This window comes from Lepidochelys olivacea (genome assembly GCF_965140295.1).
Source record: "Lepidochelys olivacea isolate rLepOli2 genome assembly, chromosome: 8".
In the NCBI taxonomy this organism is placed as follows: Eukaryota; Metazoa; Chordata; order Testudines; family Cheloniidae; genus Lepidochelys; species Lepidochelys olivacea.
The window spans coordinates 90,421,136-90,448,615 of NC_140418.1; the positions used below are offsets into that span (position 1 = coordinate 90,421,136).

The 27,480-nt window shown below is 41.7% G+C and overlaps 1 protein-coding gene across 1 annotated transcript in view; it reads right to left on the reverse strand.

Annotated features, from left to right (window-relative positions):
* The window catches only part of CACHD1 (cache domain containing 1), a 182,128-nt gene extending 155,479 nt beyond the window's left edge, over positions 1-26,649 (reverse strand). The window contains exon 1 of the mRNA XM_084636325.1: positions 26,060-26,649. Within this exon, the coding sequence (XP_084492451.1) occupies positions 26,060-26,311 (252 nt within the window). The 5' untranslated portion in view covers positions 26,312-26,649. The remainder of the gene's footprint in view (positions 1-26,059) is intronic.
* Between the last annotated feature and the right edge of the window lie 831 nt (positions 26,650-27,480).

Sequence of the window (27,480 nt, forward strand, 5' to 3'; positions counted from 1 at the left end):
GTTATTCATTCTGAAGAGCATGCAAAAACAACAAAATCATATTTTCCTTTTTTCCATACAGTCCATACTAACACCTGGCAAAGTGGAGGGGTTGGGGAAGATAAAATATAGAGGGGGAGGCAAGGGAGCTAAATGCACCATACATGTTTGACAGCCCTTTCCAGAGAAAGCCCACAACTACAAGATGAAAAGACGCAGAGATTCTAAGGCAAGAGTGGAGTTATAAAATGCCAAACAGAGGAAGGAAATTCCTTTTGTCACTTTTCTTTAGGGCTCTATCACTCTTGTCCAGTAACCAAGTGTAGGTTCTCCTTTGATAAACTTGATCCTAACACTGGCTGATCTAGGTAGAATTTCACCCTCCTTTATACTGGCGCCTCCAGCTGGCAGTGCTGGTAGAGCAACTTCCCCACCACACACAGTATTTTCCTTCCTCCTTGAAAAACAGGGTAGGGTAGAAAGCAGATGAAGTTTCAAGTATTCAAACACAACAGGACTGAGACTTCCACTTTGAAAACTCAAGAATTTGCAGAGCTCCACTTATGAGGTTGCAGGAACACTAACTTACCACCAGTGTGCAATTTGCAGTATTTTTTCCTTTCTATATTTTGTTTAGACCAGCAGATTTCCCAGACATCTTTGATTTGTCTTGTGCTTGTCACAAACACACTCATTTAAACCATAATATGGTTGCATTTCAAAAATATGAACTGAGCTTGATTTTTCTTCAAACTTGTATTGCACTGAAGAAGTTTCCAGTTCATGTTGTTCCAGCCAATATTGTCTGACACCATATTTGAAGTCATTGTCTAAAAAAATGAAATTTTTATACAAGTCTAGCCATTTTTGTAGTTTACTAAATATACTTACCAAAACATCCATATTATTCTTATCAATTTGCAAATAGGAAACAATGTGTATTTATGGTTCTATTCCTAGCATTTAACTTTTAATATAATATAATCACTTTAGAAAACAATTGCAATTTTACAATACATTTCCTTTACTATGGTAATAAAAGTAAGTAATTTTGATATTATTACAGTTCCCTCTGCAAATTTTGTTTCTGTTATTGTGACAAGTAAAACGCCCACGCAAAGATAAAATGCTTTAAAAATAAAACAGTTTGTTTACTTTGTATATTTGGTAGCACTTTGTGAATAGCTTGTTTAGCTGTGTTGTAAAGGGTCAGTTGTTTCCAATACAGTTCTGAGGGGAGCTGACACACATGCTCTTATCCAAGCTCTGAAAGAGGCTGATTGCTGCTACTGTGATTGGTAAAGGCACAACTGAAACTTTAGAATCAGCAGGCAGGTGTCTGTACCAGCAGAAAGGGCAGGGAGGAGGCAGGATGGGGCAAGGATCCCCAAACTCTGGAATGGGTACCACACTAGTGGTACTTGAACTTCATGTTCCATCTATACACTTCAGCATATTTGGTGGTGTTGCTCTTCGGCTCATCCAAAAGATCCTTATAAATAAAGGAAAGGGATTTTCAGCTTCCTATAAAATATTTTCAAGTAATTAAAAAACACAGTTTGGGGCATACTATTTCAAGGCTACTGTAATCAAAATACTGAGTATTTTTAAATTAGTTCAATAAAATTTATGTTGACCATGTCCCTTTAACAAGCAGGAAGAATCTATATGCAATTGAAGCAATTTCTTTGCACAAACCATGATTAAAATAATTGAACACGCTGCTGAAGACATCATCATCATCAACAAAAAGCAGAAATTATTTCAAAAGGAGCAGTGGACTAAAGTTTTGGGAAAGAAGTAGAGGACAGAACCACAGACTGGATGTTGGGGATTAAGACAGCCAGCTGATTTAATTTAACTGAAAGAAAAAGCAAAATAATTAAAGGAAAACCATGGTTAATAGGCACCTTATTATAAAAGAGTTATTTTTCCCCCCATAGAAAATGTAATTAGAAATGCTTGTTAGTTTGTCCTTAAATCAACTGTATTTATGAGGTTTTGGTTTCCTATTAGTATTTATGATATCCCAAGAACCAGCTGCATTTTATAAAAGCTGAGTAAAAAAACAAAAAAAATCAACATCACACTCTCCCTGACTTTGGTAACAGGGGTAGGATTTTACAATGAAGCATCGTGGTTTAAAAAATTTAAAAACATACACTGGTAAAATACTAATAGTCTGAATCTTTATATAAAAAAGCAAGTAACAAAATTTAAATATGCCAATCAGGTGACTGTGTGGAAGCTTTGCTGATAGCAAGTTTAACATGAATGTTACAGCCTTCAGGCAGAGGAACGAACCCAAGCTCTTAATCTGAAACCACTGCCTGTACTAACGAGAAATTGATTTTGTACCTTCACCACATTCTCTCAATGTAAACAGTTTTGAAACATCTTGTTTTCTTAAGCAGGGTGTATTGGAAATTGATATTTTTCAACTTCCTACCTATGCTAACTTGATTGCTTTATGTATAGTATACTCTGAAAACTATAATTGGGGGAAATACTTGGGGGTAGGGGGAAAGGGAACAGATATTTTGTGGAGGACCACAAGTGCTCGCTTGTCAATATCTACATCTCTAGAGCAGCTGGTTTCTGGCTCAAACAGGAGAAACTGCTCTTCCCTAGTCTTTCAGCCCTGTGGGTTGCAACTCTTCTTTCATTTTCAAAATCATATATCACCATCTCATGCTTTTAGAAACTCAAAATTCACTGCATGAGATACAGAAAAGATGGGATCTACACTCACAACCCAGAAATGCTGAAGTCAATGAATTAGAGAGCTTTCATCCTAAAGAACATGAGGGGCATGGGGGGAGGACAGCAAACAAAATTAAAAACTTATTCTTTGTAATCAGAAATACCAACTTATTGGAACAACTTCTGTTGGTGATGCAATCAAACATATAATAATCAATAGGCCATTACTCCCTTGATGGATTTTTTCTCATTTTGATGATAAAAAGAAAAGTAAGACAAATTCAGTAAACATGGCAAATTTCCACTTTTTTTTTTTTTAAACCTAACTTCAAATAACATGCTTGGTTAAAACAACAGCCCTTTAATCTTGGTTTTAAAGTGCTAGGGAAAGGATGGACCATCTTCACCTTCTGGAGAGGCTTTGATCAAGGATTTTGGTGTTTGGCCATCACTTCTGTGAGGAGAGCTAGTTCTGGAGAAATCCTGTCTTCTGCAAGAAGATGCCCCAGGAACTGGATGGCATTTGGAACCTGACCCATTTCAAGAGAGATTGTAGAAGGACTGGGAGAGGGATCTTGCCTTCATCCAAAAATTCACACTTACCTAGAACCACGTAACAACTTCCTATGCTCTGCACAAAGATGCTAGGTGGAGTAGCTGGGCATGTGGCAAATGGGGGACTGGGTGATTTATATGACAAGAGTCTTTCATGCTCTCAATCGGCTCAGAACAGAAATTATTAATTAATAGAATCTACATCAAAGCAGCACAAGAGGGTTTCCTGCTATGTAGGCAGACGAGACAGTAAGGGCTTAAGTATTTGAGGAGGATGGAAGAAACTCAATCGTCTTCCATTTCATGCCAGCAGCTCTACATTCATTGTAGAAACATGGCAGTCCAAGTTCCTTACACGTTTTAACCCAATACATCTTTGCTTTCCTTTGAAGCTACCTCAGGTTACCCTTTCTTCAGCTTTCCCTCTCAGTTTATGCCACCTGGCTTTCATCAGAAACTTTGCTAGCCTCAGCAGCCACTTGTGGCTATGCTTCCTTGTCTGCTATGTTGCAACCTTTAGACTTTCAACTCACGCAGTGGGCCTAATTTTGCTCACAGCCTGATACTGTCTAGGCTTACCAGGTTCCCCCTCATTTCTACAGTCCCTGTATCTCCTGAGTAGAGCTGCTCAAAAAAAAGAGGTGTTGAGAGCAGGCATGCAGAAGATGATCACATTTTTTCCAATTTCTGTTCTTGTTTTTCTTCAAACATTTTCAAAGTGCTCTGAGGAAGTTGAGTCCACCAGCCCTTAAAATAATAATTATAATGTCTATTATGTAGCTAGCATCCAAAGATGCCCCGATTCACTGAGTTTACAATCCAAGGACAGTAAGGGTGTGAAAGATAAAAGATATATTATTAGATTAGGGGTCTCAAACACGTGGCCCGCGGAGTTATTTGCTGTGGCCCGCCAAGATCCCCGCCCCCCCGGATTTATTTCCTGCGGCTGCCAAGCTTTGCTCCCCCGCAGCGTGCTGTGTTCCTGCTCCTCTGCCTACCTCCAGGTGCTTCCCACCGCCAAACAGCTGTTTGGCGGCGCTTAGCACTTTCCCGGAGGGAGGGGGAGGAGCCACATGCTCAGGGGAGGAGGCGGAGAAGAGGCGGGGCAGTGGTGGGGATTTGGGGAAGGGGTTGGAATAGGGGCAGGGAGGGGGCGGAGTTGGGGTGGGGACTTTGGGGAAGGGGTTGGAATGGGGGTGGAAAAGGGGTGGGAAGAGGCGGGGCCTCATGGAAGGGATGGAGTGGGGGTGGGTCCAGAGGCAGAGTGGGGGCTTTTGTATCTTATATGAAAAGGTGTCAGTGATGTGGCCCTCGGGCCAATGTACTAGTCCTCATGTGGCCCTCGTGGTGATTTGAGTTTGAGATCCCTGTATTAGATATTTCTGCATAGCCTAAGACAAAACGAAAGACAAAAATAATGTGGGGGTTTCTTTAGATTAGTTTGTTATTTAGATTGTGGTTAGATTTGTTTACATGAGTTGTGATTGTTCGGGTATGCATGGATCTCTCGTTTTTAAATATATCTGTTAATAACTATCACCAACTTTGTTTATAAAGATAATGCTAAGAAGCTGAGGCTTTAGTATTCTGAGAAAAGGCTAACACCTAGTGCCATTTAAGGAAGGAAGTTATACATATATGGCTGCTGTAATAAGCATGCTGCAAGAAATGAATTAGTATAGGCAGGATTACTAGATTGCATTCACCAAAGCCTGTGTTATTTGTTCAAATGAATCAGCCAGTTGACCATGCTGCTTATTTATTACATCTCATTCAGAATGAAACTTGATCAAGATGTGGGGCAGTGATGTCCTCCCTTTGGAATTTTCTCCGTAAATTACTTAAAATTAGGTTTAAACCAAATTCATCAAAAATTGACCCACCTGTTGCCTCAGGAGTTACCAAGTCCTCCCAACCTCTAGAGGACAACATTGCACCAGAGGAGTGGTAGCCAGAGGGGAAGCTGGACCAAATCTGAGTGGTGCTGCAAGCAAACACACACACACACACACACACCAGGTTGCAACGTGTGGAGCAGGGAACTGAGCCAAGCCCGGCGGGAGATGGCCCGCTGCTTCAGAGTAAGTGCGGGGCAGGCTCAATCCCCAATATGAGCCCCCAGGGCCTCCCCATCCACAGTGGACAGGGATCAGGGTTGTGGTGCCAGTGTACAGGGTGTGCTGCAGGCGACTGGTGTCCTCTCAGAGGAGTGAGGAGATAATGACAGTAGCAGAAGAGGATGACAACTGTGGCCTATGATTTTGGGCACCCCGTCCAACTTTGGACTGCAGACGGATCCACAAAAAAGAGAGAAAAAATCAAGTTGGGAAGTCGCCTTAGTAAAAAATTTGGAACCAGGGGCTTAAGGCTTCAAACATTAGCAACAACACTGGAGGGTAGTTTGTTGCCGAGACGTCAACACCACATGAATTCGCAAGTCAATACCACATGAATACAGACTAACACGGCTGCTACTCTGAAACCACCACATGAACTGTTTTCTTCAGTACAGAGAAAGATAATGGTCATTAAGAGGGATTAGAAATAAAGCATTTACATCCTTGGCTATGAAAAAAGAAGGAAATTTCCATTATTGAACCAAAATGTTCCAGGTTTTTGCTCTTCTTTAGATATGAATATTCACTCGCGTCTTGTGCAACTTAAGCAGTTTGTCAGTTCATAACAAAAGAAACTTGTGAACTCACCACCTTGTTATTTAAGACAGAAAATCCTTTCCATGGCAACAAACCATGGTGTGTCAAATACTAAAGTTGTCAGTCCACACATTAGCCAATCAATAGCTGAGATATTAGACAAGAACTAAAAGTGCCCAAGAAAAAAGGAAATCGATAAAAATCGACAAATCTAATATTGTTACCTAACAAAGACTATCTGGGTTGAGAAAAGTTCTCTCAACTGACTGGGATAAGAAGCGTTATTGTTGACTTAGAGAGAGAACCACTTTTACTTCAAAAACAAGGAGGAGTCCTTGTGGTACCTTAGGGACTAACAAATTTATTTTGCTGATACTAACCCGGCTACCCCTCTGAAACTTTTAATTCAGGAATAGCATGGGCCTCATTGTAAATGCAAAGCCCCAGTTGGGGGTAGGAAGAACTAAAAGTGTTAAATGCTCAGATCATGAGTTCCAATACCAATCATCTCTGCATTCCAAAGCGACTGATTCCCCTCCCCCACTCCCATTCCCCCCCCACCCCTATTATTCTCCATTCAGGCTTAAAGTGAGAAGGTCTTTTCCTCTGCCATTCTATGTCAGTGAGACTTGGGAAGCTCCACAGGAATTGCTGAGAGATCCAGAAATGCACAAAAGCTTCCTTCCACAAAGCATTCTTTCATCGAGGCAGTGTGTCTATTAAATACCTCCTGTTAATGTGCATACGTTTTTATAAAGAGATTATGAACTGAGGACTCATTCACTAAATCAACCACACAATAAGATTTTTCTATCCACTACTAGAAAAACCAGAGCTTAAAATTAGTTGCTGGAGGTGTTTCAGAGCCAAGCCAGTATTTCATAACTTCTTCTTGGTAGCAGTCACATAGATGTCGTACCCAAAAAGCCACTGCAGCAGCAGCTCAGCTCACGCTTGACGTGTTTTAATATTATTATTATTTGTAATGTAGAAGTGCTTGGGAGTTTGTCCTGGAGCAGGATCCCAATGTGCTAGGCGTTGTAGAAACACAAAACAAAAGACAATCTCAGTACCAAGGAGCTTAGTATTTAAGTACAGCACCTGAGCTCTAACTTGGTGAGAAGCAGCAGCAGCTTTCATCATGTTTTCAAATGATCCAAAATTACCACCATTTCTCTCCTCTTTAAGTTAGTGCTATATCGTATGGTATGGGGACCAAGCTTTAGCATGAATTTTTCCAACCTGTAATATGATTGCTCTCTATAAATATATCAGAGGGATAAATAAATACCGGGGAGGGAGAGGAATTATTTAAGCTCAGTACCAATGTGGACACAAGAACAAATGGATATAAACTGGTCATTGGGAAGTTTAGACTTGAAATTAGACGAAGCTTTCTAACCATCAGAGGAGTGAACTTTTGGAATAGCCTTCCAAAGGAAGCAGTGGGGGCAAAAGACCTATCTGGCTTTAAGATTAAACTCGATAAATGTATGGAGGAGGTGGTACGATGGGATAACATGATTTTGGTAATTAATTGATCTTTAAGTATTCATGGTAAATAGGCCCAATGGCCTATGATGGGATGTTAGATGGGGTAGGATCTGAGTTACTACAGAAAATTCTTTCCTGGGTATCTGGCTGGTGAATCTTGCCCATATGCTCGGGGTTTAGCTGATCGCCATATTTGGGGTCGGGAAGGAATTTTCCTCCAGGGCAGATTGGAAGAGGCCCTGGAGGTTTTTCGCCTTCCTCTGTAGCATGGGGCACAGGTCACTTGCTGGAGGATTCTCTGCTTCTTGAAGTCTTTAAACCAGGATTTGAGGACTTCAATAGCTCAGACATAGGTGAGAGGTTTTTTGTAGGAGTGGGTGGGTGAGATTCTGTGGCCTGCATTGCGCAGGAGGTCAGACTAGATGATCATAATGATCCCTTCTGACCTTAATATCTATGAATCTATAAGTCATTTAGGTGCCATCCAATATGAAATGGAACAAACTCAATAGGCTTACTCTTCAAACAGGTTTAAAAATGGCATATCGGTTTCACATTTTCCCTTTTACCAAGGTATGCCTGTCAGTCCTAGTTACTTCTATCAAGGTTGTCCCTTCACCTCTACTGCCTTGAAAGAAATTCAAGTACCTACTTTGTATACCATGGTATAAATATAACGCTCTCTTCAATTTATATTTTTAGTTTATAGACCCTATATTCTACTGTTGGACATATATAAAAAAGCTAGTTTTGGATATTTGAGGTTGCAGTTAGTGGAATGTATTTTCTACACTTGTAGTTAAGTTACTGCATAAATAGACATGTGGGGGAACCCTGCCAAAATTAGATTTATGTACTAGAGAAATGGTACACCAGTACTTGTGACTATTTTAAAATGCATTAGACTTTGCAGACTTAATTTTCTTTCACATGGAGATATCTAACCCAGAAACCACTAATTCATATTGCAGATTACTAGCAAGAGCCCTACTTAAAAATAATAATATTTGGGGTATCTTAACTGTGAGCCTGAATCCAGTAGTTTTAATAACAATATACTATAGTAGGTTCACTGCGTGTAGATTGATAACTAAAACATTAGAAGACAAAGAGAATTTTTGGAATGAAGTACTTTTCCGCCAGTTACTGCTGCAGTCAATAGCTGCTAAGAAAAGATCAATACAGTAAGCATAATGTAGTTTCCATGGCAGTGAGCAGTTTGACTTTTAGCTGACAGACCATAAATACCCTACGTATTGTTGTTAAATGAAATATGAAGTTGAACATTCATTAATATCACACGGTTTGTAACAGCAATAACAACTTCAGGGCCAAGTATTTCATGGCAGCTAATGCCCAGCTATAGACCAGAAGCCAAGAAGCCACTGACCATCAGAAAATATGCTCGTAACTGCTCAGTTATTAAATTAGAAAGGCAATTTGTAGATCCCCAACTACTCTGGATTAAAGAAGCAGGTACATGTTATAGATATCTGGTGAATGCAGCTCTCAGGATATACAACACTCATACTTTAGCTCTGCTAGGCCTGCGTTGGAACATTTAAACAAAACAAATAAGGAAGCCATAAAAGTTCACACTTTTCAAATAAAAGGTGGATTTTATCTATGAGTTGATGTTTGTAGTGATGTGATGGATGTGCAAATCCAAGCAGTTTGAGATTTTACTCTCTTCTCCCCACATACGTTCTTCTTATGAAAATTAAATTAAGTTTTATTCCAATAGATAGAGGGAGGAAAAATAAAACCTCAAACCCCTTCTTGTTTTCACGCATCCGTAACAAAACTTAAGGCCAGTTTCAGAATGAACGCTTTTTACTCACTTGCTAACTCTCACCCATTTGCATGGATACTGTAAACAATATATACGTTATTCTGAGACCTCTGCAGTATGTAACATGATGGTGTGAATTAGGCACTGAGTGAGAGACCTTTTTCAAATTTCAATGCACAGTGAATGATCCTTAGAGCACTTACTGAGGGCTTGTCTACACTACAGCTTACATAGGTATAAGTTATGTCGTTCAGGGCTGTGCATATGACACCCCCTGAGCAACATAAGTTACGCTGACCTAAGCACCGGTGTGGACAGCACTATGTCGGTGGGAGAAGTTCTCCCACCAACATAGCTACTGCGCTCTCGCAGAGGTGGTTTTATTATGCCGGCAGGAGAGCTCTCTGCCATCAGCATAGAGCATTTTCACCAGCTGTGTTACTGTGGCACTCCTAGTGTAGATTAGCCCTGAGATGATCTAGATGATCTGCAATAACTCTGCTAACCACCTACAATACCAAGGGGAATGAGCTCTTGCTGTGTGAAAGATTTACACAAACATACATGGGAGGGGGAAAACATGTTAAAAAATAGGAACGTGTGCTCGTAAAGTAAAAGAAATCGGCAGTGAAACTCAGGGGCAGTATTTGAAAGCACTTAACTCATTCTTGAGGGGCAGATTTCAAGTTAATTTTAGCACCAATTTTGTTGTTATGGGCGGTTTTCAAATAAACACAATTAAACAGATACTCCATCTTACAAACAATTTCTGTTGGTAAACAGATGAGAGATCAGTAAGGGTTGAAAGCAGAGGTCAGGTTTTTAAGTGACCTTAGCTTTGTATTTTCATACTTCAGTTTACTCATCCCCACCTCCTACGTGTGATTTCAACCTTAAATTTCCAAGCTAGTATCAGTGTTTAAGAAAAACTACAACTGTCTCTTAAGGGTTTTAAATAGTTGGTATCATTCCTGCACTGCTTCATGAAGTGTTTTGCCTTGTAATCTATGTGTATATTTATGTGGCCAAGGACTGAAAATCTCTATTACACATATAAATGTGCAAAGTGGCAGATTTTACAAAATTAAAATCTCAACATTAACTGCCTTTTCCATATAAATGGTACATACTGTATCTTTCCAGTGCATTCTATTCTGTACCTGTGATTAAATATTTATTTGTTGTTTAATTTTTCCAGGCCTGATTCTGCTCTGACACTGATGAAAATCAAGAGCAACCCCTCAGAAGTCAATGGAATTACACTGGTGTAACCAAGATCATAAGTAAGCCTCTTATCATCTACCTAGCTAACTTGGAAATATTTAAGTTGGGAGAGGGAGCAGAGATGGTTAGACTAACTATACAGATGGTTCGAAGAAAAATTAAAATCAAAAGATTTCAGATTTTTTTAAAAACAAAAAATTAATCAGAAACATCAAGACAATTTGTTGGAGGGTTTTAAATTACGTATGGTTTACATTTTCAGCTACTTCTTGAAATGTATGGCCTGCTGATTATAGGTAGCTCTTTTGGTAAAGAAAATATTTTAATTGTTTTGAAATTAAGGTTTTAATAAATTATACATAATTTTAAAATCAAAACTATTCAATAATCTGTGCTGGGAAAAACAAAAAAATTAAAGAAGTTTCAAAACCAATTTTATATTAAGTTGTTTTGAAGTGAAGAGACAGCTATTCAAGCTTCATGTCCCAAAAAAGTAGTAAAATTGCTCTTTTTTCTGTATCTCAGACTCTTTGAGAGTTTTAAAATTCCCCTGATTACGAAAAATACACCTGCATTTTTGTTTCCTAAAACTCCATATAAGGATTTATCTGTCAAGCTGCAAGCCAGGAATGGTTAATGTATCATTTCTAAATTTTAACATCTGATTACATACTTATAGATGCTCTGTGATAATTACTCAGGCTTTTTCTTTACCTCTTAGCTAAAAGTTTGAACATTTATTTTCATTTTCCACCTTAATCCCCAAACAGTATTAAAATTTAAAAAGAAAAATCAAGACTTCTTAAAATAAACATTGAAATTCTGTGCATCTGGCTACAACAGACTTTCTAATTTTAAATATGCCAGACCAAAGACTTTGGCATTTATAGTAAAAATAGAAGCATAAACATTGCTGTATAATTTGTCAAACTGGAAGTCCCCAGTGTTTATTCCAATGTCCCTGCAGGGCCCAGAAAGTGTAATTTTCTCTGTAACTTGGTTTTTTTTGAGGCTCAACTCCACCAATCCAGGCTGGGGGAGTAATTCCCACAGCACACCGGACAGTCATTGGGTAGTCAATAGCAAAAGGAATAAAAAAGAGCAATTAACGACTAGTACTGGAAACATCACATAGGATTCTGTAGTCAAAAGATATGTCCAAGGAGGCTCAATGATCTTCTGTCTAGACCAGTGGTTCCCAAACTTGTTCTGCTATTTGTGCGGGAAAAGCCCCTGGCGGGCCAGGCCGGTTTGTTTACCTGCCGCATTTGCAGGGTCGGCTGATCGTGGCTCCCAGTGGACGTACTGACCACCGCTTCCAACAGCTCCCATTGGCCTGGAGCAGTGAACCGTGGCCACTGGGAGCCGCAATCGGCCAAACCTGCGAATGCGGCAGGTAAACAAACCGGCCCGGCCCGCCAGGGGCTCTCCCTGCACAAGCGGTGGAACAAGTTTGGGAACCACTGATCTAGACCATAGTTTCATTAACGTATACAGTGCATGAACACCCAATTTAAACTATTCCTTCACGAAAGGCCTCTTCCCTCTATTCCAGATAAGATGAAACTATCACATTGAACGGAACTCTAAATTTTAGAAGGACCTGTTATACTTTATCTAGAAGCAACAAGCCTGAGGGAAATGGCATACAAACCCCACATTTTATCTAAAAAATGCTGCTTTGGAATCTTTGGTGCATCATTCCAAAACTGACAGATTCAGCTCTGCTATAGGAGAGTAGAACCAGACCCAAGTCCTCAGAATACACAACCCTTTCAGCTCCCAGGCTTAAGGAATTAATAGTCACAGCACCTGATTCACTGAGCCATGGTGGTCTTTGATGCTTCCATCATCTCATCTTACAACTTTCACATATCAGAGGGGGAGCGGGAGATGATCAAAAGCCCTCTCTCACCTTTTCCTCCAAGTAATATTTAGTTCTCCAACAGACCACCACCAGAAATTGAGGCTCAGAGAGATTGACTTACCCATGGTCAGGTACAGTCAAAGCCACTTGCGGAGCCACAAATTGACCCCAGATTGGCCGAGTCCCAGTCCAGCACATGAACCCTTTCCTGTTTCCAGTAATCTACCTGCTTCTTGTTGCATCACTACAAAGACTTAGTATGCATCATACACTACAAGCCATGGTAGCTCACCTCCTGGTCTGGAGTGGAATTTTGGGGAGGAAGGAGCAACAACTCCTGTGTGAATCTCATCCTTTCAAAACTCAGGGGAGAGAGTGAGTGTCTGAAGATCATGGTAAATAACATGGGTTCTTGGTGTTACAGACCAAGAAAGTGAAGAAGCATCTAAAATTAAAATCCAGGAACACTAGATAAGATTCTGGAATTAAGCCTGATGACGCCACGTACAATGATATCACTCTCATCACCCTCGGTTAATCTCTATTTTCCAGAAAATTGTTTAACATCAAAAGGAGAGAAAACCTGTATCCTGGGCAAGAGAATTCAGAATGCATCTGTTACTGGAGCTCTCTGCTCATGGGACCTTTTACAATAGGACACAAGCTTAGGATATTGGTCATGACTGCCAACAATTTAGTGGAGTTCTCTGTCACCCACCCCACAAACAAACATGCTACTCAGCAGATGGAGCTCCTGAGGATGATGTGCCCACTCCCTGAGTGAACTGATCTGTGGCTGTGGTATGTTGGGTTAAATCGACTATTTTTGACATCACACTATCCCACATACATACCCGTTACGCTGAATTTTCTGGAAGAACCAGCCTCCTTAGCTCTCCAATGAAGTGAGATGCCATTTCCAACCCTGAGAAGGGGAAGTAGGTGAGTGAAGGTGTAGGAGGCCTTTTGCTGTTATCACTGGACTGGCAAAGTAACTTTATAAATTGTACATTACACAAAGTGATGGATTAATCCTCTTAGCACCTCTAAAAGGAAAGTGACCCGTGGCTGACAACAGCCATTTGCCACGCTCTCCATATTGGCCTAATCATCATCCAAATAGCGTTGAACACTATGATGTCTATATTTGCCCTATCACCAAATGACACCGCATGTGAGGGGGGAAAGCAGTAGTGACCAGACGATCAATGGCTGACATCCATCAAACCACCAGGTTATTTTCCTCATGTAAAAAAAGCCCTGGAATAGGAGAGGTCAAGATTCTCCTGCTTGTGCGGGTGACTTTGAATCAAAGCCAAGGTGCTCTTTGGCTTCCCGTTCATTTTCATCTCCTGCTCCAGGTCCCCATCCTGGCACTAAAGCCCTTTGAATCAAAGCCAAGGTGCTCCTTGGCTTCCTGTTCATTTTCATCTCCTGCTCCAGGTCCCCGTCCTGGCACTAAAGCCCTCAATAGACTCAAAGACGCCTCTCCTTTCATGACTCACAAATATAGCTGCACTCATTTTCAACAAATAAGCTACTGTAGCCCTACATGAACTTTTGGGGGTGGGACAGTGATGAGTCATTTCTGAATGGAGGAATCTCATAATTAGAGTCAAATGAGCCCAGATTGTTTCTGATCTTGATGAAAAGCTCATCGTTCTGTCACACAATAATGGGATCTGCAGAACAATTAAATGGGAGGGGAAAGGGCCCTAAGGAAATCCAAGTCTAAGCAGCAAAACCCAAAAATGGAAAGAGCAGGGCCCACTAGAGATTTACCTTTTTGCAACTGTTTACTTCTATACTTACAGGGAACCCAACTCCACAATATCTAGATCCTAAAAAAAAAAGGCAGACATAGATGACTATGTGGGCTGTGAAACAACAATTGTGATCACTGTCTGCCTAACACAACACTCAAAACCTGAGGGATATTACACCTGGACACAGAGAGAAAACTGGACAGCCTCATGTTATTGAATAAATATAAACCTGCTCCTACTCTTCTTTCTCCCACTGTTCAATATGTAAAATTCTCTCTGCTTCCTCCATCATCTTCCCCAGGGTTGGAAATGTTTCCAGCCTTGGCCCAAACAGGCTCCCACTCTAGTTAGTTTCGAGATTTTGTGCCTCTCCCCTCAGACTCTTTTTGTTCCATATTACTTCTGAGGTAATGGATCAGGAGCAAGTACTTCTAATGCTTCACTTATTGGACGTAGAGAGAGAACAGTGAAGCTGAACAGAAGATGAATGGATTATGAAAGCACCAGAATTATTTGGCATGCTTGTGGCACTATTTATTATCATATCATGAGGTTGGACTATATCCATATTGGATCTGAACGTGCAGAAACAGGAAATCCCCCCCCCCCAAAAGTCAGTGTGCGTCTATTTCAATAGCGGTCTTGTGGAAGTTGTGTCAAGACTCCTATCTATCCAAGCAAAGCTTGACAGTGGACAAAGGTTGGAACATATACTCTTCCAGATGGTTCTTGGAAGATAAACTGGCAAATAGAACCTAATGTAATTTTATAGAGAAAATTCACAAATAGCAGCTGCAGAGAAGAGTGGCCACTTCACCCACCTCAGCAAGGAAACATACATGAAGAAAATTAACCTGGACACAAAGCAAGTACAGCAATGTTGATCAAACAGATGACTGCAGCTAGGATTTGTTTAAAAACCTTATACGAACACCAGCTCCATTTATCCTCCAAATTTGCTGGGGACAAAATGCAGGTTTTATAGTGAAATCTGCCAAGTTCTCAGAGAAACCCTTTAGATTCTGGATATTGGGGACTAATATGAAAGGGCAGGGGTGCTGTCTTGAATAGTACTCAAATATGCTCCAGAAATGCAGTACACTACAAAGGAAGACATGCAGTAACCTTACCAGAGGAAAAGGAGGAAGAAGCACTGCTGAAGATTTCCAGACTCGGCAAACCTCTTCTAGAACTTCCCAATGTGTCTGTTTTAAAGTCTTTTCCTCTGGCCTAATTTCCATCTGTGGTGATCATATAGTTAGCCAGAAATTTCTGCTAGGTCTCAGGGGTATATGAAAAAGATGGGGGGGGGGGCAGGGGAGAAAGTATAAAAATACCTAATTATAGTGCCCTATAAAGTGCTGGCTGACATACAATTGTGGCTTCTCTCAGGAGGCATTATGGTTTCTGTTCTCTAACTAGTAGAGTGGTTGCAGCTTCAAATGTCATGTCCAAAGGCAAAGTGAAGACTGGGCATTTAAAGAAAGAAGAAAGTTCTAGTAGAAACAAGGACTTATGGGCTACTTCTGCTTAAGAGCTGTGAAGCAGGAAAACACATCAGTATGAATTGGGAAGAGCAGTCTTCTTGCCAGCTGTTTGTAGCTGTGCAAATATACTTGCAAATGCACTCTTAAACTCTTTTGCAGTCAGCCTATAACTGGTAGTAGTGAAAAGTGATTTGATTTAAGCCTTGCCTCATACTGTGCATTATCACTGCTGACTTGTAACATTCATAATCATGTTCCAAGAGTCAACTCGAATTTCTTCTACCAAACAATATGTAGTCTTAGTGGCAATGCTGGTTTCTGTGGGCCATAGAAGAGGCCATGAAAAATTGACACCCCAAGTCCCTAGACCAAGAGAGCTCAGAAGCAGTGCTGAGGAAAGAGAGGGATGCACTTGGATTCCAACACGAAAGTGAGTAGAGGGAGAAATAACCTTCTCACTATACAAACACCTCCTGCTAACAGGTTACCAAGTTCCTGATCCTAATTCATATAAAGACAGCTTGGGGTATGGCTGCTTGAAAGTTTTCCATCAGAACTGTTTTTAGACAGAAAATTGGAATTTTTACACAACTAAATTTTTCACAAATGGTATCTGCTTTCCATGGAAAATTCCAATCCCCTCCACCCCAACCCCCCAAAAAAGCCCAAGAAACTAAGTGTTTCTGTTTGGCTGTCATGCTGCAGTGACTCATGGGAGTTGTATTCAATTGCAGTATGTCCCCATTCTCCACACTGGGTGAGACTCCCCAGCCAGATTACTTCTCCCATGATGTACCAACCAGTTCTCGATAAGTATCACCCTGTTTTTACTAATGAACTTTATTAAGCTTTGTTTTCAATTTATGGCCTTGCATTACATTGTTCTATAAAACTTTTTATTAACAGTTTCACTGTTGAACAATACGGAATAGCGCTACAACAAATTACAGGGAAGTTAAGATTACTAAAGGCTAGATTCATAAAGAAACATAGGTGCAGCAAACTGAGTGTCACCACACCTAACTTTTAGTCATCTTAAAAAAAGAAAAAAAAATTAATGGGATTCATACCTAGGGTCCCTGTACAGTGAATGGGGAGAAGCATCTCAATATGAGATTCACAAAAATCAGCAATGCTAGCTGGCTCCTCGCCTAAGCTAGCCAACAGGAAATGCAGAGGAGAGGGGTATGTCCTAAGTCCCACCCCTCTCCCAGGCCATGGCTACACTACCCGCCAGATCGGCGGGCAGTGATCGATCTATTGGGGATCAATTTATGGCGTGTAGTGTAGACGCGATAAATCGATCCCTGATCGCTCTACTGTCGACTCCGGAACTCCACCACGGCGAGAAGCGGAAGCGGAGTCGACAGGGGAGCAGCGGCCGTTGATCCCGCGCTGCGAGGACGCGAAGTAAGTGATTCTAAGTCGATCTAAGATACATCGACTTCAGCTACACTATTCTTGTAGCTGAAGTTGCATATCTTAGATCGATTCCCTCCCACCAGTGTAGACCAGGCCCCACAGTTAGGCACCTAAGCCCAGGATGCAAAGAGGTGCCTCCCTCTGCTCAGCTGCAAACCCTCTCTTGGTGTTAGAAGCCTACATTGTTTTTTTCAAGAAGCAAGGGGGGAGGACATCAGACCTCCCTCATAACTTTAAACCCAGTGGTTAGGGTGCTCATCTGGAATGTGGAACACCAATGGCTCAAATCCCACTTCACATGAGGAGGAAGAGGGATATGAACAGGGACCTGCCCCCTCTCAGGTGAGTGCCTGAGCTGTGGGCCATTCTGATGTAGGACCTGCTCAGTCTCTCCTCTTGAAGCTGTTCCACAGTGTATAAATAATTGAAAATGTCATTGGAGCAGGGGGACTGGATCCTGGGTCTCAACCCCCAAGTGAGTGCTCTAAACACCATGCTACAGAGTCATTCTCATGCTTGCTCTCGCTCTCTCTGGCCCACCGATTCCTTCATTATTTATTCACAGTGGATAGCTTCAACAGGAGGGAGACTGAGGAAACCTGGCAAGAAAACATTTTAAAGCCTAGTGGCTACTGCACACACCTGAAAGGTGGCAGATCCCTGTTCACCTGATGAGAAGGGACTTAAACGCGGAGAGTCTCCTACATCTCAGGTGAGTACCCTAACCACTGGGCTAAAAGTTATAAGGGAGGCGGCCCTCCTCCTGCTCCACTGGCCGTTTTGTATAAACTCTTCTATGGGGCCAATCTGGTATGCAACCATGGCACACGCCTACCGGATTGGCACAGCAGGCCGGTTAGGCCAAGGAACATACCCCCATTTGTACATCGTTCTGAGGCTTTGGATCTGGATGGCTGGCACAGAGCTGCAGTACGCACATTCTGAGACAGAAATGTAGGCTCAGAGGGAACTTTTACAGGAAAAACCCAAATGAGTTTAGGCACCTATGGGGCTTGGCCGCAGCTGAGCAGGGGTTTTGTGAATCCCATCGAGGCCTGATTCTGGAATTTATGCCCTCAAGTGGCAGTCTAGCACCTAAGTCCTTTTGTGGCTCTGGCCTTAAGTGTTTTCCTTTGCAAGGTCCTCCATAACTGCATAGTATGATTTTTTTTTTATTACTCTTAAGCATTGGAACGGTGTAATACATCAGAAGATAGAACTGCCATTAGTTGATACCCACAGGATAGAATTTTTGATACATCAAAGGTATTTAAGGCTACGTTTTTATTGTATTATTTATGATGTTCAGAAAGACTTATAAAAAAAAGAGGCAAAAGATTGGCGTTTAAAGATATAGCTATTTATTATATAGCCCTGACCCTATGCTCATTGAAATCAATGGCAAAGTTCCCCTTAACTTGAAGGGGTGCAGAATCCAGAATCCAATGAAAGTGAACTGGTGTGTTATGTACAAGAAGCATACAAACATATAACATCCTACAGTTATTACATTATTCTCTGCATGGAACACTGATACTGTTTAAACTCAGATTATTTTTTAAATTATGTTGATGCCAAACATTTATTTTGTCCCAAATGCACTTTAACCGACAGTTTACATTTTTGTAGTTATTCCTTCCTATTCTGAAACTCTCATAAATTGCAAATTTATTTTTTAAATTGACATGTAAAATATAAATGTTAATTTCTTTGCTACCAGTGCCAAGGTCAGGCTGATGGAACCACTGCAAGTACTTTGCTATATTGTAGGGATCATTAGGCTTTTGCCATTGCTGCTTTGCTGAATTAAGCTAAGAAAAAGAATTGGCTAACATATACTGTACTTACTTTGTGCGTTTCCTTAACATATGTCTTATCAGCCTTGCCACAGCTGAGAGATTTCAAATTGCTTTATGACATACTTGGATTTCCTCCCGTTAATAATTCCGCCTTTCTCCCTCCCGTGACTGGCAGGGCTCTTCAACACAGCAGTAAAGTGGGACAGCTAATTATCTAGCAATCCACCTTGCTGCACCACATTTGAAAACTTTTATCTGCACAGGACAGCTGCGTTCTCTGTGTTTGAAGTGAAATGTCAGTCTCCACTAATGCAACAAGACTTACATCACTAATGATGTCTCGACACTTTGAAGAAACAACTCAAAGCCTAATTAAAAATTCAGATTCATTCTCCTAAGCTTTACTATTTTAAGTGCCCTTCCACCAGGACCGCACTATATCTTTTTGAAATGTTTCATGAAAAAAAGTCCAAGTGGAATAGGATGAAAAACTGCTGCAGTCTTGGGCTTTCACAGAGCCTTCAGAAAGATTGTTATGATTGGATGCAAACCAAGACATAATCATGTAAAACAGATGAGATTTTACTCCACTGGCTTCCACTCCATAATTACTATAATGTATACTATTGAATAAGAAAAAACAGTAGCTCATAAACTATTTATCAACCTGCACTTCTTAATTTTTATTTTGTTTCACTCTCCCAAATGGCTTTCAAGCACAGTAAACCACAACCAGAAGCCAACAGAAAAAAAATACATAAAAATAGATACCTGTTCTTCTATTCTGTATTCAAGGGGATGCTTTCAAAAAAATAAGTAGATATGAAATTAGAAAAGTTTAATTTGATAAATGTCCTTAATTTTGCAAACTAGAGATCTTGATTTAAGATCATGATAATGATTGATGGTTTACAGATTTTCCCATGGCACTAATCACCCTAGTATCTGAGCACCTTACAAAATAAAACCATTAATGTCTGTAACACCTGTGAGAGGTAGAGAAATATTGTTATCCCCATTTTAAAGATAGGAAACAGAGGCACAGATTTGCCCAAGGTCACCCAGGAAGTTTATGGTGGAGCCAGAAACAGAACCTAGATCTCAGTTCTAAATCTAATGTGTTATCTACAACTCCAACCTTGAATACCTACCTCTTTTGTGAAGTTTGCTTTTGAGATGTATGGATGAAAAGTGCTAATTCTGGTTACTAGAATTCTTGGTTTATTACAACTCTATCAACAGCATCAGACAACAAACAGTGGTTCTGTACTCTTCAAAATAAAGGTGACATTATTTCCTTCCACACACAATGAAAATCTGACAGCATTCTACTTGTGTCTGTCAACCTGGCCTGTGTCCCACCCTGCTTTTACTGAAAAGCATTATATGGCTAAACATGCTACCAGTATAATAGTCTCCCAGTCGAGCTGGAGGAGCCTGTATACCATAGGTTTTTCTATTGTGCCCATTACCACAGCATCTGAGCAAGTATTAACACTGTTAATCAGAAACCAGAGCGCTGTAATTTAACAGACAGAAAAATATAGTTGTTTTTGTCCTTGGGAGTAGCCGACTGCCATTTTAGCAGTCAGGGAGGCATTTTTTTCCAACTGTGCTCCCATGTTTGGAGATGGTGGGGGGAAAGAGAAAGGAAGAATTGTACTCTTCTAGCACAATAAGCATAAAGGATCAGGATGAGAAAGTTGTCAAAATATTCTAAATCCTAAGGGCATATTGCTTGCTTCTGGGCCTACATGGCTTTAAAGTTATGTACGTACTCAAAATTACAATAGATTTTCCTCTACCAAGCATTCATTAATCCTCTAAACACCCTGTGAGGTAGGTAGGTAGGTAGATCTCCATTTTATAGACAAGGAGTCTGAGTTAGAATGAATTACCCAATGCCACTGAAAAAGTCAGTATTGTAACTCAGGAGGTCATAGGTCCTGTGCTTATTAAAAAATGGTCAACATTTTCACAAGAATTGTGTTCTGTTTTTCCAGTCAGCGATCTACACTACAATTACAATGGAAGCACGAAAACCAATCTGGGATTAACCAAATAACAGAACATAGTTAAGGGCCAGTGTACTCTGTTCGAACTGGGTTAGGACACAATCTCCAACTTGGTTGTAATTTTAATGTAAAGGCCTGTAGTTTTTAAATGACTGCCAAGTGCCAACTGAACAGACAACTCAGAAGAATACACAGAATTTGCCCATTAACCTGTTCATTCAACAAAGTACCATCTTTTGTGGCTTGTGACATTAAGATAGTCCATTAAATGTATGGTCTACCAAATGATGCAAAGTAATATGGCCGCCTTTTAAAATCACTTGGAGCACACAAACATAACTTAAATTGCCAGTTTAAGCATCAGGTGTTTTCAGAACACACATCATTGCCAAAACATACTGTAGCTGCTGCTCTACACCCACCTCCCCAGAACCCAACAGCACCAGCCACACGACAGAAGAAGAAGAATTGCCAAAACAAAATTTCACAGTAAAATCAGACGGTTTTTGTCAACTTGAAGTCTAGCTACTGGTTTGGGCAGGGATGGGTGGGTAAGTAAATTGTAATTTCAGGTACTATGCTTGCCCCAGAATCCCACTGTGCGTTTACAGTCACGTTTCTTTGAAAAAGTTTTTCCTCTCCCTGGGCAAGCAACAGGGGAAACAGACTACACAGGTGAAACAATTTACAAAAGGTTAAATGTTGCCCCTCCTTTGCAAAGCACTTTGAGACCAACCAACGGACAGGGCTATAGAAGAGCTAGACATTATTACATCAACAAAGAATTGGCCCAAAGTGTTGTCAAAGGCATACGGTAAATATATTTCTACAGAATACCTGTGATACAATATTCCACAAAGTATATGTGTAATGGGGCCACATATTTGTTCAAAAATATATGTCCTACCTACCCACGGAATGCTGCTCCTCACACAAGAAATCACACAGCCATGTTATCCTTACTCACAAGTATCTTTATTTGCAATATTGTTTATGGTATATTATTCTATACATTCAAAGGCTAATTTGAAAGCAACACACTTCCAGCAATAGACCTATGTTTAAAAACATAAAACTTGGTTTAAAAAAAAAAACAAAACAGCTTCTGCACTGATGCCTGTCAGCTCACCGTCTACAAATAAGATACAGTTGTCCTAATACCAAGACAATTGTTAGAACGATGCTGTCACAATAACTATCATCCTTACTATCCACGCAGAATCAGTATTATTCTTACTATTCACAGATGCATGCATCCCATTCATTCCAGTAGGATTTTGCTACTCTTAGAAAATAAACTATAAAAAGTAAATGTTATATAACAGGATTTCAATACAAGTCCATAAAAACAATGAGCCTTCCTATCAATATTCCAGATACATTTTCTTCACATTAGTGCTGTAATAATTGTATTAGAGGAAGTAGATATAGCATCAGGGAGACAGATTTTGTTTATAACACTAGCCATGTCTCCATCTTTTGGCTTTTATATATATACACCCTCCCCTTTCACGGGCTTCTAAGGCTCAGTGCTCTCCTGGTTCCTCTCTTACCTCTCCAGATGCTCCTTTAATGTTTCCTCTGGAGGCTCCATCTCATCCTCCCTCCCTTTCTCTTTTGGTGGTCCCACCTTCAGTTTTCTCCTCTTCGGACTCTTTCCCAGATTCACATACGCCAAATCAACCTCTCGCCTTCAGTCTATTTACAGATTTCCACCTGCCTCTCTGATACTGCAGCCTAACATTCATTGGATATTTCATTGCCACCTCAGACTCGATGCAGCCACTAAACTTATTGTTCCTTCAAATTCTTCTCTACCTCCCATCTCCATCCTTCCCATCACCAAAGCTCATGACTTTGGAGTCACCATTGACTCCTCTCACACCCTCTCCTTTCTTCACATTCAAGTTCTTGTCAAATCATGCCATTTCCTTTTCTATGTATGCTCGCTTTCTCAAAAAATAAAAATCCATCTCTCTCCCTCTCCCTCTCAACTGACCACATACTACAGCATGCCCTATTTGTTTCATGCTTTAAGCACTGCCACCTTTTGCTCCTCTCATCTCCAGTCTATGCTGAACACTGCTGCCCAAAATCATATCTAGGTATCTATGCTAGTTTCCCCTCTTTACTTTCCTGGCTCTCCACAACTCGGCCCTCATCTCCTCCCTATCATGCTCTTAACTCTGCCCAAGCACTAATCCTAGCCACTTCCTTTGTCTCTTTCACTCACTCCCGCTTTTGGGGCTTCTTCCATGCTTAGAGCAACCTCCCAATTAAGGTACACAAAGCTCCCTCATTCTTTCTCCAAAACCCCATAAGAACGGCCATACTGAGTCAGACCAACAGTCCATCTAGTCCAGTATCCTGTCTTCTGACAGTGGCCAGCACCAGATGATTCATAGAGAGTAAACAGAAGAAGGCAATTATCGAGTGATCTATCCCCATCATGCAGTCCCAGCGTCTGGCAGTCAGAGGTGTCGGGGCACCCAGACCATGGGGTTGCTTCGCTGACCATCTTGGTTAAACCTCATTTGTTCCTAAATGCCTTCCAATAGGAAGGATACCTGATCACACAGTGCAATACAGAACAATGTAGTATAACAAACTTTTGCCCACAGACTGACAGCTCTTTGGAACATGGAACACGTTGACTGGCACAGCTTTCCTACCATATAGTCCACTAACAGCACTACATAAATACCAAAGATAATAATTCTGTTTTAATTGCATGCAGCCCTTTTTGAGGACTAACTGCTTAAATTTAAAGAGTTGAAATTTTATAAAGATTTTTGTTCAACTGTTGGAAGAGATCATCAGAGAAGCTTCTAAAGTCACAGGGAGTTTGTTTTCAACCAGTTTTTAATCTGAAACAGCTGTAGCAATGTACGGAGGAAGTGGGGAACGTTCAAATTGGCTTGATGGGACTTAAAACGGCCAAATATTTTAAAGAATCTAGGGCTCATCCTGTCAACTATTGGCTTCACTGTATTAACTGCTTTTGGCCTCACACGATTCAAGTAACAATAAATGCACACAGCATTTAGTGTTGTTATTTTGCATACCTATACCCTGGCATCAAGCTTGCTTCCTAAGCCAATAGCCACGACCGGCTACAATTCTTGTGGAGGAACCTGGTTCATTTTATGCCTGCCTACAACACAATGAGGTGTTGTTATGGAAGATAATTTTGAGCATATGTTTTATGTGAGCTGACTTTAAAAAAGAAACAACCTAAAAACAAACCAAAGAAGACACGTGTTGAAGCTGCTAGCACTTGTCAAGAAGGGTTTTTTTTTTTTTTTTTTTTACAGTGGAGAAATAAGTTGAGAAATATGATCATACTCATTTAATTTCCATTAACCAGAAGCTCCACCATTTATAGGACTATATATATAATTTTCAGGCGGTAAATATGCCTCTAGATCTCTAGACAGAAAAAGTGATTTCCCTAATGTTCTCTGCATTAATAATTTACTTCTATCTACCTTGTTAAGTGAAGTCATTTACATACATGTCTGATTATAAAAGACAAGACAACAGCTTGGTATTTTCCTGGACAAAGCCCCAGCCCTAGGAGGCCAGCCAACACAATGATGTTTCAAAGGTGGTAGAATGAAGCCAGTTTGGAGAAGATAAAGGGCCATTTGGGGAGGGACCCCTGCTGACCACATAAAAGTGTCACCTACTCAATTTGTGAGGCTTTTAAAACTGCGTTTGGTACTGCCTATACCTTGGATTGCAGTGCATCTGGGATCCGATTTCACTTTTTGTGTGTGTATGTTGTAGTTGATTGTTGTAACATAGCTATTAGCATCCTATGCAATTCCAGCCAGTGATTACAGAAATCACAGTAGTTTTACTAAAAAGAAAAGAAGTACTTGTGGCACCTTAGAGACTAACAAATTTATTTGAGCACGAGCTTTCGTGAGCTACAGCTCACTTCATCAGATGCATTCAGTATTTTTACTGAAAGTAGTTGTACTATCATTAATATGCAACCACGAAGGCAGGGATACAAATAATTCCTAATCACCTCTCTCCTCCTGGAGCTGATAGAAATTACAATGTCAGGAAATGAGATGCAGGAAGATAATAAATTTGTCAAATTGCATATTCCCTTCAGAAAGAATGGTCTCCCTATCTCATCATCATCTGTGTGTAAATTCCACATATAAAAAAACCTCTCCTTCCATGAAGGAACTACAGTTTGTGATTTACTGACATCAGAAAGAAAAATATTTGGAGATGAAAAAGCTAAAATTGTACATGGACCTAAAGGACTTTGTTCAAAACCAGTTAGTATTAAATTCAGCTTTAAATATTGCTATACTTAAAGAAGTCTCAAAATATCCACCTTCAATTACAGCTTGTTTTATAAATAAACCTAAAGTTTACAATTCAAAACCTCTTTTTGAATCTTGCGAAATAAAAGTTTCAGTATTCTTAATTTAAAAGCTCAGGAGATATATATATATATACACATACATACACACACACATATATGCTGTTGGTTAGTTTTCGGGAATTGTATATAGTCATGAATATAAACAAAAAACAGAACCAAAGTCCAAGAAGGAAATACTTTTTGAGTTTTAAAACAATAATCAAATCCACCTAAAGATTTATCAAGGATCAAGCTTGCCTCTGCCTCACAAAGGGCACAGGTCCCTGAAACTGAAGAGACAAAAGTATGCAAAATAGTCAGTTTCAAGACCCTCATAAAATACAAAGTATCCCTGCCCCACGAGGCAACAGCCTCCAACAGGGAGTCATGTTTCAAAACTTTATAGGGATGCACTAAACCACAACGATCCAGGAGCTTACTGATCAGCAAATGGCAACAAAAAACAACCCCTACTGACTGGAGGGAGGACGGGGGGTCGTCTGTGTGTCAGGCAAAGCTGCATGGTGGGGGGAACTGTGGCCACTGTGGGAAGAGACTCCACAGCCACAGGGCTCTCACCGGCTCCCTGCAAGTCGGGGCAGAAGCGAGGGGCTTGCGGGGGAGAAAGGCGACCGGGGGTGGGGGGACAAGCGGGAGGGAAGTTTGCAAAGAAAGAAATGGAAAGAAAAACAGGAATGAAGCAGAGGAGCGAGAGGAGGAGGGAGCGAGAATTAGGAGAAGAGGAGCCAGATAGAAGAAAGAAAACCAGGAAGAAAGGATGAAGGGAGAGAGGAGCAGAGGCAGGAGAGAGGGAGCGCACACAGGGAAAGGAGAGGAAGAGAACAAGGGGCAGGGAAGGAAGGAAGGAAGGAGAAGAGGGCAGGGGGGAAGAGAGGCGTGGAGGGGGAACGGTACCTGCATAGTGACGACCCCCAGCTCCTCTGTGGCAAGTTTCTTCATCTGAGCGGCTAAAACTTGCGCTTCATCCAAGATGGAAAACTCCGTCTCGGCCGCGCTGAGCCTCCAGAGAAGCGCCATGTAAACCAGCCAGAGGGGCCGCTGGAAAGCGCTGCCCCGACGCCAGGGGGAGAGGAAGCGGGGGTTCCGGCGGCCGGAGGAGCAGCGCGCCGGCCAGGCGGCCTCCTCCCGACCTGCCCCCCTCGCCATGCTGCCGCGGGCGCCTTGGAGAGACCGGCGGGGGGGACGGACCCTCCCTCCCCGGGCCGCAGCGCGCAGCCCCCCCCCCGCAGCAAACTTTCCCCAGCGCCTCCCAAACTTCTGGGCAGCCCCTCCCTGGCCTGGAGGGGTCCCACTAGGGCGCGGGGCTCGGGGGCGCGGCGGCCCACCCCTCCATGCTGGGGACGCAAAAGCCTGCCCCTGACGCTCCTCCCCGGAGGGCCAAGCGGCGCCCGCGGCGCGCACCTAGCTCGCCCGCCCGCCCGCCGGCGCTCCCGCTCCGGGCGCACTGAGCCAGCTTCGGGATGGGCTCCGCTTCGCTGCCGACTGAAAACAGCGGTGGCTGCGGAGGGAGGGAAACTGCGGAGCAGGGGGAGGAGCCGGGCCGGGATCGGAGTCACCAAGGGGGGAAAGGGAGGTGTCTGGTGCCACCAAGCTGCTCGCGGGCTCGGTGCACGCCTCAGTGGTGTGCTTGAAACGCGGGGAGGGTAGTGGGGAGCCGGGAGGGGGGGGGGTGCACACGCCCCTTCGCAGGCCTTCAAACCTTCTGCAACTTCCCAGCCAGGATTTTCCTCTTCTCTGCGGGTCTGGAGTGTGCATTGGTGTTCGCTCAACCTACAGCAGGCCCACCATATTTACCTGGCTGCGACCCCAAGGGATCTCACACTGACAGCCAGCCTGCCTTTTCCGGAGGCCTCACCCACCAGCGGATGGGGTGCTGGAATTTTGACTTTGATAAACCTGTGAGCGTGTAGACCGGTTAGAACCTCAAGTCCGTTCCCCGAGGATGGGTAGTTCCCCGCTGGAAGACTGAGCAGATATTAAACTGATGCCACACACTTGATCTTTGTGAAAAGGTCAGAACGGAGGGTGGCCAGGACACAACCTTGTGGCAAAAGCTCAGGTCTGGGAGGGAAGAGATCTGAGTCTTATTCCTAGCTGGGGCAAGACATTGCATAGCTCAGGTCCCCTGTCTGAAAACAGAAATAATAATAACTGTTATTTTAATGGGTCATTTTGAGTCATTAATGTTTGTAAAGTGCACTGAGATTCTCATGGAAGATGCTACAGAAGAACAAAATATTGTTCCTATCATTAATTATAAATGGTATAGGTTTAACCTGTGAAAATCTCTCTCTTTCTAGGTGTGGACCAGTTTC